The following is a 14,564-nucleotide window of genomic DNA, read 5'->3' as shown; positions in this document are numbered from 1 at the left end:
ACGTAGAGGAAGAGTTTCCTAACCTCATCAGTGAGGGAGGCTCACTTTTTCAAGTTTTTAACATGGATGAACCGCCTTTCTTGGAAGAGGATGCCTTCGCGTACATTCCTCTTCAAGGACAGAGTGAAGAAGCCAGGCTTCAAAGCCCACAAGGACCATGTGACTGTCATCATGTGTGGCAATGCTGCAGGTTTTATGCTTTAAGGTAAGGTAAAAACCCCAGCTACACCGTCACCGCCTCCAGCAGAAAAGTCTCCGAGTCAAGTGAGAGCCTCTCCTCCGCCACCAACACAAGCCTCTTTGCCTCTCTCAGAAGGCAATGTTGATGAATGTTAATTACTGTATAATAAATGTTAATTACTGTATAAGGTTTTATAATTAAAGATTTCAGTAAATACGTGTACTGTTTTAATCTTTGTCTCAAATAATTGAGTATAAATACTGTTTACATATTTTAAACATTCTGCTATCCACATCCACGAAAATTCCTGGGGGGTTGCAAATCCTACTTTGCGGGTTTTCACCTTTCGCGGGGGGTTCTGGTCCCTATTAACCGCGAAAAACGAGGGAATATTGTACACCGGAAGAGCGCTCACTGGCCACTGGTTGAGAATCACTGCACTAGACTTTCCATTGATATGCAGTCTGTGAACAGCCAGCCTCCTTAGCTATGTACTTTTTTGGTTTTACGAATCCTATGGAGGGTATCAATGATGGTCTTCTGGCCAGTTGTCAAGTCTGCAGTCTTCCCCAGATTGAACCCCACTGAGACAATTGAACCAAACTGAAGCAATTTAATGACACCTGGGGAAACCTGTGCAGGTGCTTTGAGTTTAGTAGATGATTGGTGTGTGACACTCAGTTTACAACATTTATGGCCTGCAAAGTTTGGGCTGATTTCCTCACAGTATTCTAATTTTTTGAATTTCCGATTTTGTGGGTTTTATGAGCTGAAAGCCCAAATTATGTAAAAATAAATAAATACTTGTAATTGTTTAAATTGTGGGCTCTGAATCTATAATCTATGAAAGTTTAACTTTTTGAATGGAATTATGGAAATAAATAAACCTTTCCATATTAATTTTATTTTGGAATTATTTTTTTGGAAATATATATACTGCACTATTAACTACTCAATACTACAGTGCATTTAAATACTGGTAGACTTCACACAAATGACTCAGTATACTTTTTGCATAATTTATTTTCTACTGAAACTACTATAAACGGCCCAAAAATCATAGAGGGGGAACAAGAGAAATGTGTGCTGGTTTTGACATGTCACGGGTATGTTATCGTGTATTTTTTCACATGGCAATATATATTGCAGGTTAAACAAAAAATATGTAATTTTCTACCAATATCGTCCAGCCTTAGACTCGTAAGTGTAGCAAAGGGCCACTTCACCCAGCAAATGAATTCGGTTTGAGCTGTTTTCTTCATCTCGAGCCGCGCTTGTCCATTTTTCACTCTCAGTTCATCTTCTCGAAGTCTGTCTTGGCTGTAGCCAAACCCATATGTTTTTTTTTGGGGGGGGGGGGGCAATACCAATATTGGATAAGCGTTATCCGATATATCAGCGTGTATTCGAAATATCAGAATCAGAATAATCTCATGATAGTATGTCAAAAACAAACAAGGAATTTGTCTCCGGTAGTTTGAGCCGCTATATATAGTATGACAACAGACAACCATTTGACAGAAAATACTTTTGAGACGTAAAAACAGTACAGAGAGTCACTGAGCAATGAAAGGTTACCAGTAATGTGGTAATGCCGATACTTTTTTTTGACAATTGTGCCAATGATTCAGTCCTATAGCAATTTAGAGCAATTTGAAATGACTAATAGAGCAATAATCTGGTACAGTGACCATTGTGCAAATGCTGCAGATACTTTTCAAGCACATGAGTGGCCAGTATTGGTCAACAACAGATATGAAAATAGTGCAGGGTGGCAAGTGTTTGCAACAGTGAGTGCACGAGTAATGTATAATTGGCCCAGCAGAGATGTGACTACAATCTCAAGACAAAATTGCCAGCATTTTACAATGGAATTGTAAATTAACTGTTTAAGAAGTTAATGGCAAGAGGGAAGAAGCTGTTGGAATTTCTGCTAGTTTTGTTTGCATTGTTCGACAGCGCCTACCTGAGGGAAGGAGGTGGAAGAGGTAGTGACCGGGATGTGGATAGTCCAAGAGGCTTTTGCATGCTCTTGTCTTAGTTCTGGCAGCAGGCAAGTCCTCAAGGGTAGGTAGGGGGGGTACCGACAATTATTTCAGCAGTTTTGACTGTCCGTTGCAGTCGGCGTGTGTCCTTTTTTATGGTAGCACCAAACCAGACTGATGGATGAACACAGGACTGATTTGATGACTGCTGTGTAGAATGGCCTCCTGTGGCAGGCCATGCTTTCTCAGAAACTGCAGGATGTACATCCTCTGATGGGTCTTTTTGAGGATGGAGTTGATCTTTGTCTCCCACTTCAGGTCCTGAGAGACTGTAATTCCCAGTAACGTGAAGGTCTCGACGGTTGACACAGGGCAGCTGGGACGAAGGATGCCTCCTCAAGTCCGCAATCATCTCTACAGTCTTGAGCGTGTTCAGCTCCAGGTTGTGTTGGCCACACCACCGCTCCAGCCGCTCCACTTCCTGTCGATATGCAGACTCACTGTCTTTGATGAGGCCGATGACTGTAGTGTCATCTGCACACTTCAGGAGTTTTGACAGCCGAGGTGCAGTAGTTCTTGAAGAGCGGGGAGAGGACCCCGGTGCTGGTGGTGCGTGTAGATGAGGTGGTATCCCCCAGCCTCACCTGCTGTGTCCTGCCCGTCAGGAAGCTGTAAATGCACTGGCAGATGGCAGGCGAGACGCTAAGCTGGAGAAGCTTGGAGGAGAGGAGTTCATGGATGATGGTGTTGTCCATGACCAGTATCCTCGCGTAGGTCCCCGCGCCGTTGAAGTCTTCCTGGATGAAGTGCAGTCCCATGTTGACTGCGTCATCCACAGACCTGTTTGCTCGATAGGCAAACTGCAGGGGCTCCAGCAGGGGACTTGTGACGCTCTTATGGTGGTCCAGCACGAGAGAGACGTTCAAAGGACTTCATGACTACAGATGTCAGGGCAACAGGCCTGTAGTCATTCAGACCTGAGATTGTAGGTTTCTTGGGGTATAGGATGATGGTGAAGCGTTTGAAACAGGATGGTGTTTCACACAGTTCCAGAGCCCTATTGAAGATCTGTGTGAAGACAGGAGCGCGCTGGTCTGCGCATGCTTTGAGGCAGGATGGGGACACAAGGTCTGGGCCTGCCGCTTTGTTGATATTTGGTTGTTTGAAGATACGTCTCACGTCCTGTTCGTGGATGGTCAATGTCAGAGGTGTTTGATGGTGGTCGGTGGTGCGGCTGGGTGGGTGTGGGGTGTGAGAGTGTCCTTTTCAAATCTGCAGTCAAGTCATCAGCTAGCCCTTTATTGTTCGCTGCCTGGGGGAATGGTCGCTTGTTGTTGGTTAGCGAATGTAATCCACGCCAGACTGTTTTAGAGTCGTGAGCAGTAAACTGTTTTTCTAGCTTTCCTGCATAATTTATCTTTGCAATGTTAATTTCATTAGTAAATCTAAGTATTAACACTACAATGACTTTTTTGAATTTATTTTTTATTTTTTTATACACAGGAAGTCCTCGATTTACGAACTAGTTCCGTTCCTACGCTGGCGACGTAACACGAATTTCCGCGTAAGTCGGATTTCACTGTTAAAGTCATAATTGTCTTAGCCACACGTGTGTAGTTAGAAACAACATCACGTGTTTATGTGGCTAAACCTTTATCCACACTAAGACAGTTTTTGTCACTTAGTCCTTTTTGTTTGTTTGTTTTAAACAAATATTGAGATTGCGATTTAACATGCGATTTTTCGGGAGGAAGTTTATCTTCAGTGTTATTCACACAATACAACAAATAAATTATTCTATAGTATGACCAACACAACATTGGATATTGCCAACAAATTACTCATTCCTATAGTCCAGGCCTAAATGTTATAAAGGGTTAGGAATTGATATCAAGAACAAATATTTCTTTTAATATTGAATTGTAAAAAGAAAAAGCTTAGTACAGTAGAATATTGACTTATTGATTTAATTGCATATGTTGTAAAAATGTATTATTGTATAATGATGCTCTTGCCAGTAGCAGTACCACTGCTGTCGGTGTCAGCCGGGTATAGACTACACTTATGAAATAGCAAATTTCCTCAAATTAAGTTTAATTATGTATGTTTTTATGAATCATTTTTCATTGTCACACTTACTGAAGACATTGATCATGTTCATGATTTCTTACAGTATTAACAGATTTAGGAATCAAACAAATATCAATACTCAACACTATTTCTTTCAACTGTAGGAAATCTCACTCAATTTCACTCAATTCTCACTCCACCACTAACAATTTGTTTACAAATCATGGACTAACATGTTTCTACAAACTTGTGAATTATGTAACATACAAAGATATGCTTTCAGATTTTTTAATCTTATCAGTTTTTTAACCTGCACCCAAATCTGAAGCATTTAAAAATAAAAAAAAGAATCAATATTTGAATTTAGTTTTGCCCTGGCACTGCCATTTTGCCACTGAGAACATCTCTGTTTCTTTGTCTGTTTGAATGGAGCCTGGCATTCCATGCTATGCACCAGTGTATTGTAATCTGGGATGTAATTTGATACTGTAACTCTGAGTGAGTCTTGCAGGTGTAGTAAGGTCTGTTTTGTTTGCTTTTTATGACGTTCATATCAGAAAATGCACAGTCGCACAGATCGGTTGATCCAAACAAGTTGAAAACCTCAACAATTACTCAACAATGTAAAGTACGTTGTGTCCAAGTTCAGGAAAGGGTTAAAAATGAACGACACACAAGGCTGAACCTGACAAAGGTCACAAAACCTGTTCTCAAACTCTTGCCTAAGTCTGTTTATGACTTGAGAGTACTTTTCGACAACTTTGTCAAGTATCAGATGCATAAGCGCGGTCTTTCAGTACCATCTGCACTGAAGGAAAGTGTAGCACCATTTTTTTCTGTAAATGCACAGAGAAAATATTAATCTGATTTTAAAGCTTTAAATGCATTAGAGCACTTGTCACATCAATCTTACCTTTGCCTTGCAGCTCACAGTTCAAATGGTTCACTTTCACAATAATGTCTGTTAAAAAGCAGGGTCAAGTCCCCACTCAGTGTCCTCCTGCAGCAAGGTTTATTCGTTTTTAGAGTTCATGAACTGTTTGAAGTATACTGTAAGTGCTGTTGTTTTTAGCTGCACTTCTGGAAGCACAGGCGCCTACTACCAGTATTGTACTCTAACAGATAACTAATACTTCATGACTGTACTTCAGTAAAATTTTCACATCTGTACTTAAGTTCATTATTCATATTTCTGGCAACTTTCAATTTTACTTCTTCTTTTCCTTTCGGCTTGTCCCTTTAGGGGTCACCACAGCGCGTCATCATTTTCCATGTAAGCCAATCTCCTGCATTCTCCTCTCGAACACCAACTGCCCTCATGTCTTCCCTCACAACATCCATCAACCTTCTCTTTGGTCTTCCTCTAGCTCTCTTGCCTGGCAGCTCCATCCTCATCATCCTTCTACCAATATACTCACTATTTCTCCTCTGGACATGTCCAAACCATCCAAGTCTGCCCTCTCTAACTTTGTCTCCAAAACATCGAACCTCGGCTGTCCCTCTGATGAGCTAATTTCTAATTATATCCAACCTGGTCACTTCGAGAGCGAACCTCAACATCTTCATTTCCGCCACCTCCAGCTCTGCTTCCTGTTGTCTCTTCAGTGCCACTGTCTCTAGTCCGTACATCATGGCTGGCCTCACCACTGTTTTATAAACTTTGCCCTTCATCCAAGCAGAGACTCTTCTGTCACATAACACACCTGACACCTTCCTTCACCCGTTCCAACCTGCTTGGACCTGTTTCTTCACTTCCTGACCACGCTCACCATTGCTCTGGACGGTTGACCCCAAGTATTTAAAGTCCTCTACCCTTGCTATCTCTTCTCCCTGTAGTCTCACTCTTCCCCCGCCACCCCTCTCATTCATGCACATATATTCTGTTTTACTTCGGCTGATCTTCATTCCTCTGCTTTCCAGTGCATGCCTCCATCTTTCTAACTGTTCCTCTACCTGCTCCCTGCTTTCACTGCAGAGCACAATGTCATCTGCAAACATAATGGTCCTTGGGGATTCCAGTCTAACCTCATCTTTCAGCCTATCCATCACCTCTGCAAACAGGAAGGGGCTAAGGGCTGATCCCTGATGCAGTCCCACGTCCAACTTAAATTTGTCTGTCACACCTACAGCACACCTCACCACTGTTCTGCTGCCCTCGTACATGTCCTGTATTATTCTAACATACTTCTCTCCCACTCCAGACTTCCGCATGCAGTACCACAGTTCTTCTCTGGGTACTCTGTCATAGGTTTTCTCTAGATCTACAAAGACACAATGTAGCTCCTTCTGACCTCTGTACTTTTCCATCAACATATTTCCATCTCTATCCTGAATCACCCTAACCTGCTGCACATCCTTCCCATCTCTATCCCTCTGTCTGGCCAACCTGTATAGATCATTTTCTCCTTCTTTAGTGTCCAACCTGCCATACATGTCATCATATGCCTCTTGTTTGGCCTTTGCTACCTCTACCTTTACCCTGTGTCTCATCTCAATGTATTCCTTTCGCCTCTCCTCGGTCCTCTCAGTGTCCCACTTCTTCTTAGCTAACCTTTTTCCTTGTATGATTTCCTGTACTGTGAGGTTCCACCACCAAGTCTCCTAATCTCCTTTCCTGCCAGAAGATACACCAAGTACTCTCATGCCTTGCCTCTCTGATCACCATGGCTACAGTGGTCTAGTCTTCTGGAAGCTCCTCCCGTCCACCGAGAGCCTGTCTCACCTTTTCCCGAAAAGCCGCGCAACACTCGTCCTGTCTTAGCTTCCACCACATGGTTCTCTGCTCGGCCTTTGTCTTCCTAATCTTCCTCCCCACCACCAGAGTCATTTTACACACCACCATCCTATGCTGTCTAGCTGTCTCCCCTACCACTACCTTACAGTCAGTAACCTCCTTCGGATTACATCGTCTGCACAAGATGTAATCCACCTGTGTGCTTCTACCTCTGCTCTTGTAGGTCACCCTATGTTCCTGCCTATACTGGAAAAAAGTGTTCACTACAGTCATTTTCATCCTTTTTGCAAAGTCTACCACCATCTGTCCCTCCCAAGTTCCTTTCCTGGATGCTGTACTTATCCATCACTTCTTCATCACCCCTATTTCCCTCACCAACATGTCCATTACAATCTGCACCAATCACGACTCTCTCTCTGTCTGGGATGCTCAGAACTACTCCGTCTAGCTCCTTCCAGAATTTCTTTTTCACCTCTAGGTCACATCCTACCTGTGGGGCATAGCCACTAGTCACATTATACATAACTCCCTCAATTTCAAGTTTCAGCCTCATCACTCGATCTGATACTCTTTTCACCTCCAAGACATTCTTAACCAACTCTTTCTTGAAAATAACCCCGACTCCATTTCTCTTCCCATCTACACCATGGTAAAATTATTTAAACCCTGCCCCTAAACTTCTCGCCTTACTGCCTTTCCACCTGGTCTCATGGAAACACAATATATCAACCTTTCTCCTAATTATCATGTCAACCAACTCCCGAGATTTTCCTGTCATAGTCCCAACATTCAAAGTCCCCACATTCAGTTCTAGGCTCTGTGCTTTCCTCTTCTCTTCTGCCAAAGAACCCCCTTTCCACCTCTTCTTCAACTTCGCCAACTGGCAACTTTAAATTTTACTTCTCTACATTTATTAAATATACATTTACCCTAACCATCTTTCGCGCAGAGGAGTCTGCGCATTCTTTTGTGCACAGGGGTGGTTGATGGTATTTACGTCACGTGGACCTAAGCGCTCCCTGCGGACATGCAAATGCGGAAAGCATGAATTCATCTTAAGGTCATGGGAGCCAAGAACTTTGGTTTATCGGATTTTGGTACGGGTTAATACCTGTTTGGAACATCCCACAGGTGATCAGGCTAATTGGGAACAGGTGGGTGCCATGATTGAGTGTAAGCTTCCCTGAATTGTTCAGTAATTCACAAGCAAAGATGGGGCGAGGTTCACCTCTTTGTGAACAAGTGCGTGAGAAATTAGTCGAACAGTTTAAGGACAATGTTCCTCAAAGTACAATTGCAAGGAATTTCGGGATTTCATCATCTACGGTCCATAATATCGTCAAAAGGTTCAGTGAAACTGGAGAAATCGGCAAGCGGCAAGGCCGAAAGCCAACATTGAATGCCCGTGACCTTCGATCCCTCAGGCGGCACTGCATCAAAAACGGACATCAATGTGTAAAAGATAACACCACATGGGCTCAGGAACACTTGAGAAAAAAACAATGTCAGTAAATACAGTTCGTCGCTACATCCGTAAGTGCAACTTAAAACTATATATACAAAGCAAAAGCCATTTATCAACAACACCCAGAAACACGGCCGGCTTCTCTGGCTGACTTATGCAAAGTGGAAAAGTGTTCTGTGGTCCGACGAGTCCACATTTCAAATTGTTTTTGGAAATAGTGTCCTCCGGGCCAAAGAGGAAAAGAACCATCCGGACTGTTATGGACGCAAAGCCAGCATCTGTGATGATATGGGGCTGTGTTAGTGCCAATGGCATGGGTTAACTTACACATCTGTGAAGGCACCATTAATGCTGAACGGTACTACAGGTTTTGGAGAAACATATGTTGCCATCCAAGCAACATCTTTTTCATGGTCGCCCCTGCTTATTTCAGCAAGACAACGCCAAACCACATTCTGCACGTGTTACAACAGCGTGGCTTTGTAGTAAAGGAGTGCGGGTACTAGACTGGCTTGCCTGCAGTCCAGACCTGTCTCCCATTGAGAATGTGTGGCGCATTATGAAGCGTAAAATACGACACCGGAGACCCCGGACTGTTGAACAGCTGAAGCTGTACATCAAGCAAGAATGGGAAAGAATTTCACCTCACAAAGCTTCAACAATTAGTGTCTTCAGTTCCCAAACGTTTGTTGAATGTTGTTAAAAGAAAAGGTGACGTAACACAGTGGTAAACATGAGCCCGTCCCAGCTTTTCTGGAATGTGTTGCAGCCATAAAATTCTAAGATAATGATTATTTGCTAAAAACAATGAGGTTTATCAGTTTGAACATTAAATATCTTGTCTTTGTAGTATATCCAATTAAATATAGGTCTAACTTGATTCGCAAGTCATTGTATTCTGTTTTTATTTATGTTTAACACAACGTCACAACTTCATTGGAATTGGGGTTGTACAAGAAACAGAAAGTTGGTTAAAGGAATGAGACAAAGAAAGTCGAGTTACAAGCTTAGACTGTGTAGACTGCTATACAGTGGGTACGGAAAGTATTCAGACCCCTTAAATTTTTGACTCTTTATATTGCAGCCATTTGCTAAAATTATTTAAGTTAATTTTTTTCCTCAATGTACACACTGCACCCCATATTGACAGAAAAAAATTTAATTGTTGACATTTTTACAGATTTATGAAAAAAGAAAAACTGAAATATCACACAGCCATAAGTATTCAGACCCTTTGCTGTGACACTCATATATTTAATTCGGGTGCTGTCCATTTCTTCTGATCATCCTTCAGATGGTTCTAGACCTTCATTGTAGTCCAGCTGTGTTTGATTATACTGATTGGACTTGATTAGGAAAGCCACACACCTGTCTCTGTAAGACCTTACAGCTAGCTCACAGTGCATGTCAAAGCAAATGGCAATCATGAGATCAAGGGAACTGCCTGAAGAGTTCAAAGACAGAATTGTGGTAAGGCACAGATCTGGCCAAGGTTACAAAAAAAGATTCTGCTCCACTTAAGGTTCTTAAGAGCACAGTGGCTTCCATAATCCTTAAATGAAAGAGGTTTGGGATGACCAGAACCCTTCTTAGAGCTGGCCGTCAAGCCAAAGAAGAACCCAAAGACCACTGTGGCTGAGCTCCAGAGATGCAGTCGGGAGATGGACGAAAGTTCTAGAAAGTCAACCATTACTGCAGCCCTCCACCAGTCGGGGCTTTATGGCAGAGTGGCCCGACGGAAGCCTCTGCAAGACACATGAAAGCCCGCATGGAGTTTGCTAAAAAAAAAGATAGATTTTCGGGTCGGATGAGACCAAGATACCCCGTTTTGGCCTTAATTCTAAGCCGTATGTGTGGAGAAAACCAGGCACTGCTCATCACCTGTCCATTACAGTTCCATCAGTGAATCATGGTGGTGGCAGCATCATGCTGTGGGGGTGTTTTTCAGCTGCAGGAACAGGACGACTAGTTGCAATCGAAGGAAAGATGAATGTGGCCGAGTACAGGGATATCCTGGACAAAAACCTTCTCCAGAGTGCTCAGGACCTCAGACAGGGCTGAAGGTTCCACTTCCAACAAGACAAGGACCCTAACCACACAGCTAAAATAACGAAGGAGCGGCTTCAGAACAACTCTATGACTGTTCTTAAATGGCCCAGCCAGAGCCGTGACTTAAACCCAATTGAGCATCTCTGGAGAGTCCTGAAAATTGCTACCACCGTTCACCATCCAACCTGACAGAACTAGAGAGGATCTGCAAGGAGGAATGGCAGAGGATCCCCAAATCCAGGTGTGAAAAACTTGTTGCATCATTCCCAAAAAGACTCATGCCTGTATTTGCTCAAAAGGGTGCTTCTACTAAATACTGAGCAAAGGGTCTGAATACTTATGGCTGTGTGATATATATATTTTTTTAATAAATCTTAAAAATGTCAACAATTCAGTTTTTTTTCTGTTAATATGGTGTGCTGTGTGTACATTAATGAGGAAAAAAGGAACTGAAATTATTTTAGCAAATTGCTGCAATATAACAAAGAGTGGAAAATTTAAGGGGTCTGAATACTTCCCCGTACCCATTGTAAGTACACTTGATGCAGAAAGGAGACGAAGTATCAGTGTCAGTTATGTGCCAACAAGTCAGACTGCTGACACAAACACACGGACACACCACCCCCTCTGCGCGTACCAAATGTTGCAAATGTCTTAGTCATAGTAATTTGTATTTTTACATTTTGTGTGCTCTTGCTACCTTTCATTATAATGACAAGAAACACTTGACTCTTTCAATCAATTGTTACCACACCCATGTCATCTGATGACAAATAACTAATTATGGAAGGGCAGAAAAGAAAACTTCTGGTGGCTGGAAATGGAAAATTAGGAAGGAGAAAGATCTCGTATGAATGAAAGAGAGCTTTTCAAAGTCGTTTAAAGACATTAGATACTGTAAGTTATGTCAATGTATCAAGAGGATGCTTGTAAATATTAAGGTCAGCTAAAGCTAGTGCACTGTAAAACCCATTATACCTGTTATTATGTTTGAAAAAAATAATGTAAATGTATCGGTGTAAATCTGCAGTCCGTTTTGGCGTAGAAGACCCTAGTAGAAAATGGATGGATGGATGATTTTGTGGGTTTTATGAGCTGGAGGCCCAAACTTTGTAAAAATAAATAAATACTTGAAATTGTTTAAATTGTGGGCCCTGAATCTATAATTTGTGAAATTTTAACTTTTTGAATGGAACTATGGAAACAAACAAACCTTTCCAAACCTTTCAAATTTTTTGGAAAGAGTCTGTGTCTAACAGTGTCTCCAGATGACAGTTCAATTGAGGTGTGTTTTAAATCAAACAAATAAATGAATGAACCAAAATTTCCTTCAATTAAACCACAACAAAACCAAAATAATTGTTTTTGGCAGTAAGGAGAATTTCCGTTCGTAAATACCTGGAGTTACTCTCTTTGAAAAAACAGACCAAGTCCGAAACCTTGATGTGCTGATTGCTTCCGACCTGACCTTCAACAGTCATATCAAATCAGTCACTATAACAGCATTTAATTGTGTCTGACTATTGTAATAGTCTTCTGATTGTACTCCACAAAATAGCATAAACTACTGCAGCTCGGGTTCCAACAAGAACAAAGAGATTAGAATTGGAGTTCTAAAGTCTCTACACTGGCTCCCAGTGAGCTTTAGAATTGACTTTAAATTTCTGCTACTGGTCAATAAATCACAAAATGGCTTAGGTCCTGAATACATTAAAGATGAGCTAATGGAATATAAACCCAGTAGGACACTGAGATCTACAAACGCAGGACAGATAGTCGAGCGCAGAGTCCAAAGCAAACATGGTGAAGCAGCTTTTAGCTGCTATGCTGCACATAAATGGCATAGGTTGCCAACAAAAGTGAAGTCACCCTGTCAGTGTCGGTCCAGGTTAAAAAATATTTTTTCTCATGCCTTTGATTGAGTATTTTAGAGCATTTACACTTTTAAATGATCTTTCTTGCAATGTATTTTTAATTTTATCTTTTTAAATGCTTTTAAGATGTTTTTATTTTTAAATGCATTTCATCATGTAAAGCACATTGAGTTCGCTTGTTTATGAAATGGATGTTCAGATAACCTCCACATTGAAAACTAACTATGCCAGATATTCTTCTCTGCAATAATTCCTTTTGTGTCTATCTGTGCATTCATCAGTAACATCACAAGGCTCCAGTTTCGCCTCCCAGATGGCTCAACCTTCACTAACCAGTTCTCCTCACATAGCAGACTTCAGGAAGCTCAACATTTTGTTATACAGGTCAGTAAACTTCAGTTAATGATATGTGTAGGCCCTTGCCCTCAGTCAAAGTTTTGACTCTTGTCAGCAACCTGCTTGGCCATTCCACCAAGTGACATCAAGCTTTTTCAGCGGATCTTTGGGTTTCGGGCCTGGATAATTTTTGGACGGGTGTATAATACAAGAGTGCATTGAGAGTCCCCTATCGGTCTTCTTCGGCCATCCGCGTCATAAGAGGACCTCGCCTTTTCATCTGCCGACACCTATTACCGGGATGTCACAATGACATGAGCAGTCAGAGCAGAGCTGGTATCTTAGGTCCTTAGATCCTGGACCGCTGCCGCAACCTGTGTATAATGCCCTCTTTCAAGGGTATATATATGTAGATATGTGTGTGTGTATATATACATGTGTGTGTGTGTTTATATATATCTGTATATATATAGATATAGATAAAGAGATATAGATATAGATAGATAGATAGATAGATAGAGAGGACAGAACAGGGAACCAAAGCGGACGCCAGCTGGCACCACCCCAGCACCTACGGAACATGAGCGAATCCACCCCCAGCGCACACCGGGAGGCCCGTCCAGTTAACCAATGATTAATATTGATAGATTGTCCAGTTTAGTCAAATTGTTTTCTAAACGATAGCAAACGTAACAAGTATTGACTGTCAATATTTATTTGGGAGGTTGATTATGCCAAAATCACAGAGTAAGCAGAATCTTGGGGAAAGTGGAATTCTGCAGTTGAAAATATACAAGAGTTTCTGCATAACCACAGTCCAAAATTTTGTTTGTGTGCATTCACATATTGCATGAAAATAGGTGTCTGGGATTTTTTGGTGTATTGTGTGCATGTTAGATGAAGACAAGCTCATTTTATGTATGTGTATTGAGTCAAGTGTGTTCTATGGAGCACTTTATATTGTATAAGCTGTAAATGTGTATTTTTTGTCATTCTAAACATTAAATATCTGCATCCAGTAATTACTGTCAGCAGACGTAAAGTTTTTTTTAATGCTCCCTGAGGCAGTTTCACCCATTAAATGCTGACAGTAGGGTGTTTTGGAAGCATAACATTCCAAGTTTGTCTTTGCAATATGGTGCTTAGGTTGCCTGTACTGTGCTCTCAAGACCTTGCAAATTTAACTCCTTTACTTTCCGATCAAAAAAACGTGTGGCTTCTTCAACATACTTGATCTCTGACAGAGATCCTGTGAGGAAATATTTTAAATTACATTTCCAGCCTTCTCAGTGGTTGTCATTCTTAAACTTACTATCCTTTACTGCCTAGCTTTACAATGCCACATCTCTTTTTATTGATTGTGTGGCTAAAGAAATTGTTTTTTTTTGTCTTCTTATTCTTTTTTTAGGAAATTGGAAGCCGCTATGGCAACCTTTCAATGGCCACCATGTTCCCGAGAAGGGAATTCACCAGTGAAGACCTTAATAAGACTTTATTGGAGCTGCAACTTGCTCCAAGTTCATCCATTGTACTTCTGCCTGTGAGTAGACTTTATCTATCTAAATGTAACTAATTGTCCCACATCATAATACAACATTGTATGGACTCAAGTATTTACGGAGTCTGGCAAAACATTTATACTCCTTGAACGTTTCCACCATTTGTCACGTTGCAACCACAAAGGTACTTCAATTGGGATTTCATGCAGTAGATTAACACAATGTGGCACATAATTGTGAATTTGAGGGAAAATTATTGGTTTTCAAATAATTATTCGAATAAAAATCTGACAAATGTTGTTTCGCAATTGTATTCAGACCCCTTTACTCTGATACCCCTAAATCAAATCCAGCACAACCATTTTCCTTCC

The 14,564-nt window shown here is 41.4% G+C and overlaps 1 protein-coding gene across 2 annotated transcripts in view; it reads left to right on the top strand.

Annotated features, from left to right (window-relative positions):
- Positions 1-14,564, top strand: part of ubxn4 (UBX domain protein 4) — a 70,556-nt gene that overhangs the window by 33,628 nt on the left and 22,364 nt on the right. For both annotated transcript variants that reach the window (XM_061692213.1, XM_061692212.1), the window contains exons 10-11: positions 12,640-12,742; positions 14,103-14,234. In XM_061692213.1, the coding sequence (XP_061548197.1) occupies positions 12,640-12,742; positions 14,103-14,234 (235 nt within the window). The remainder of the gene's footprint in view (positions 1-12,639; positions 12,743-14,102; positions 14,235-14,564) is intronic.

The sequence above is a fragment of the Phycodurus eques genome, chromosome 12 (genome assembly GCF_024500275.1).
Source record: "Phycodurus eques isolate BA_2022a chromosome 12, UOR_Pequ_1.1, whole genome shotgun sequence".
Taxonomy (NCBI): domain Eukaryota; kingdom Metazoa; phylum Chordata; class Actinopteri; order Syngnathiformes; family Syngnathidae; genus Phycodurus; species Phycodurus eques.
Note: the sequence above shows the minus strand (reverse complement) of the source record. Positions and strands in the feature narration are given on the sequence as shown.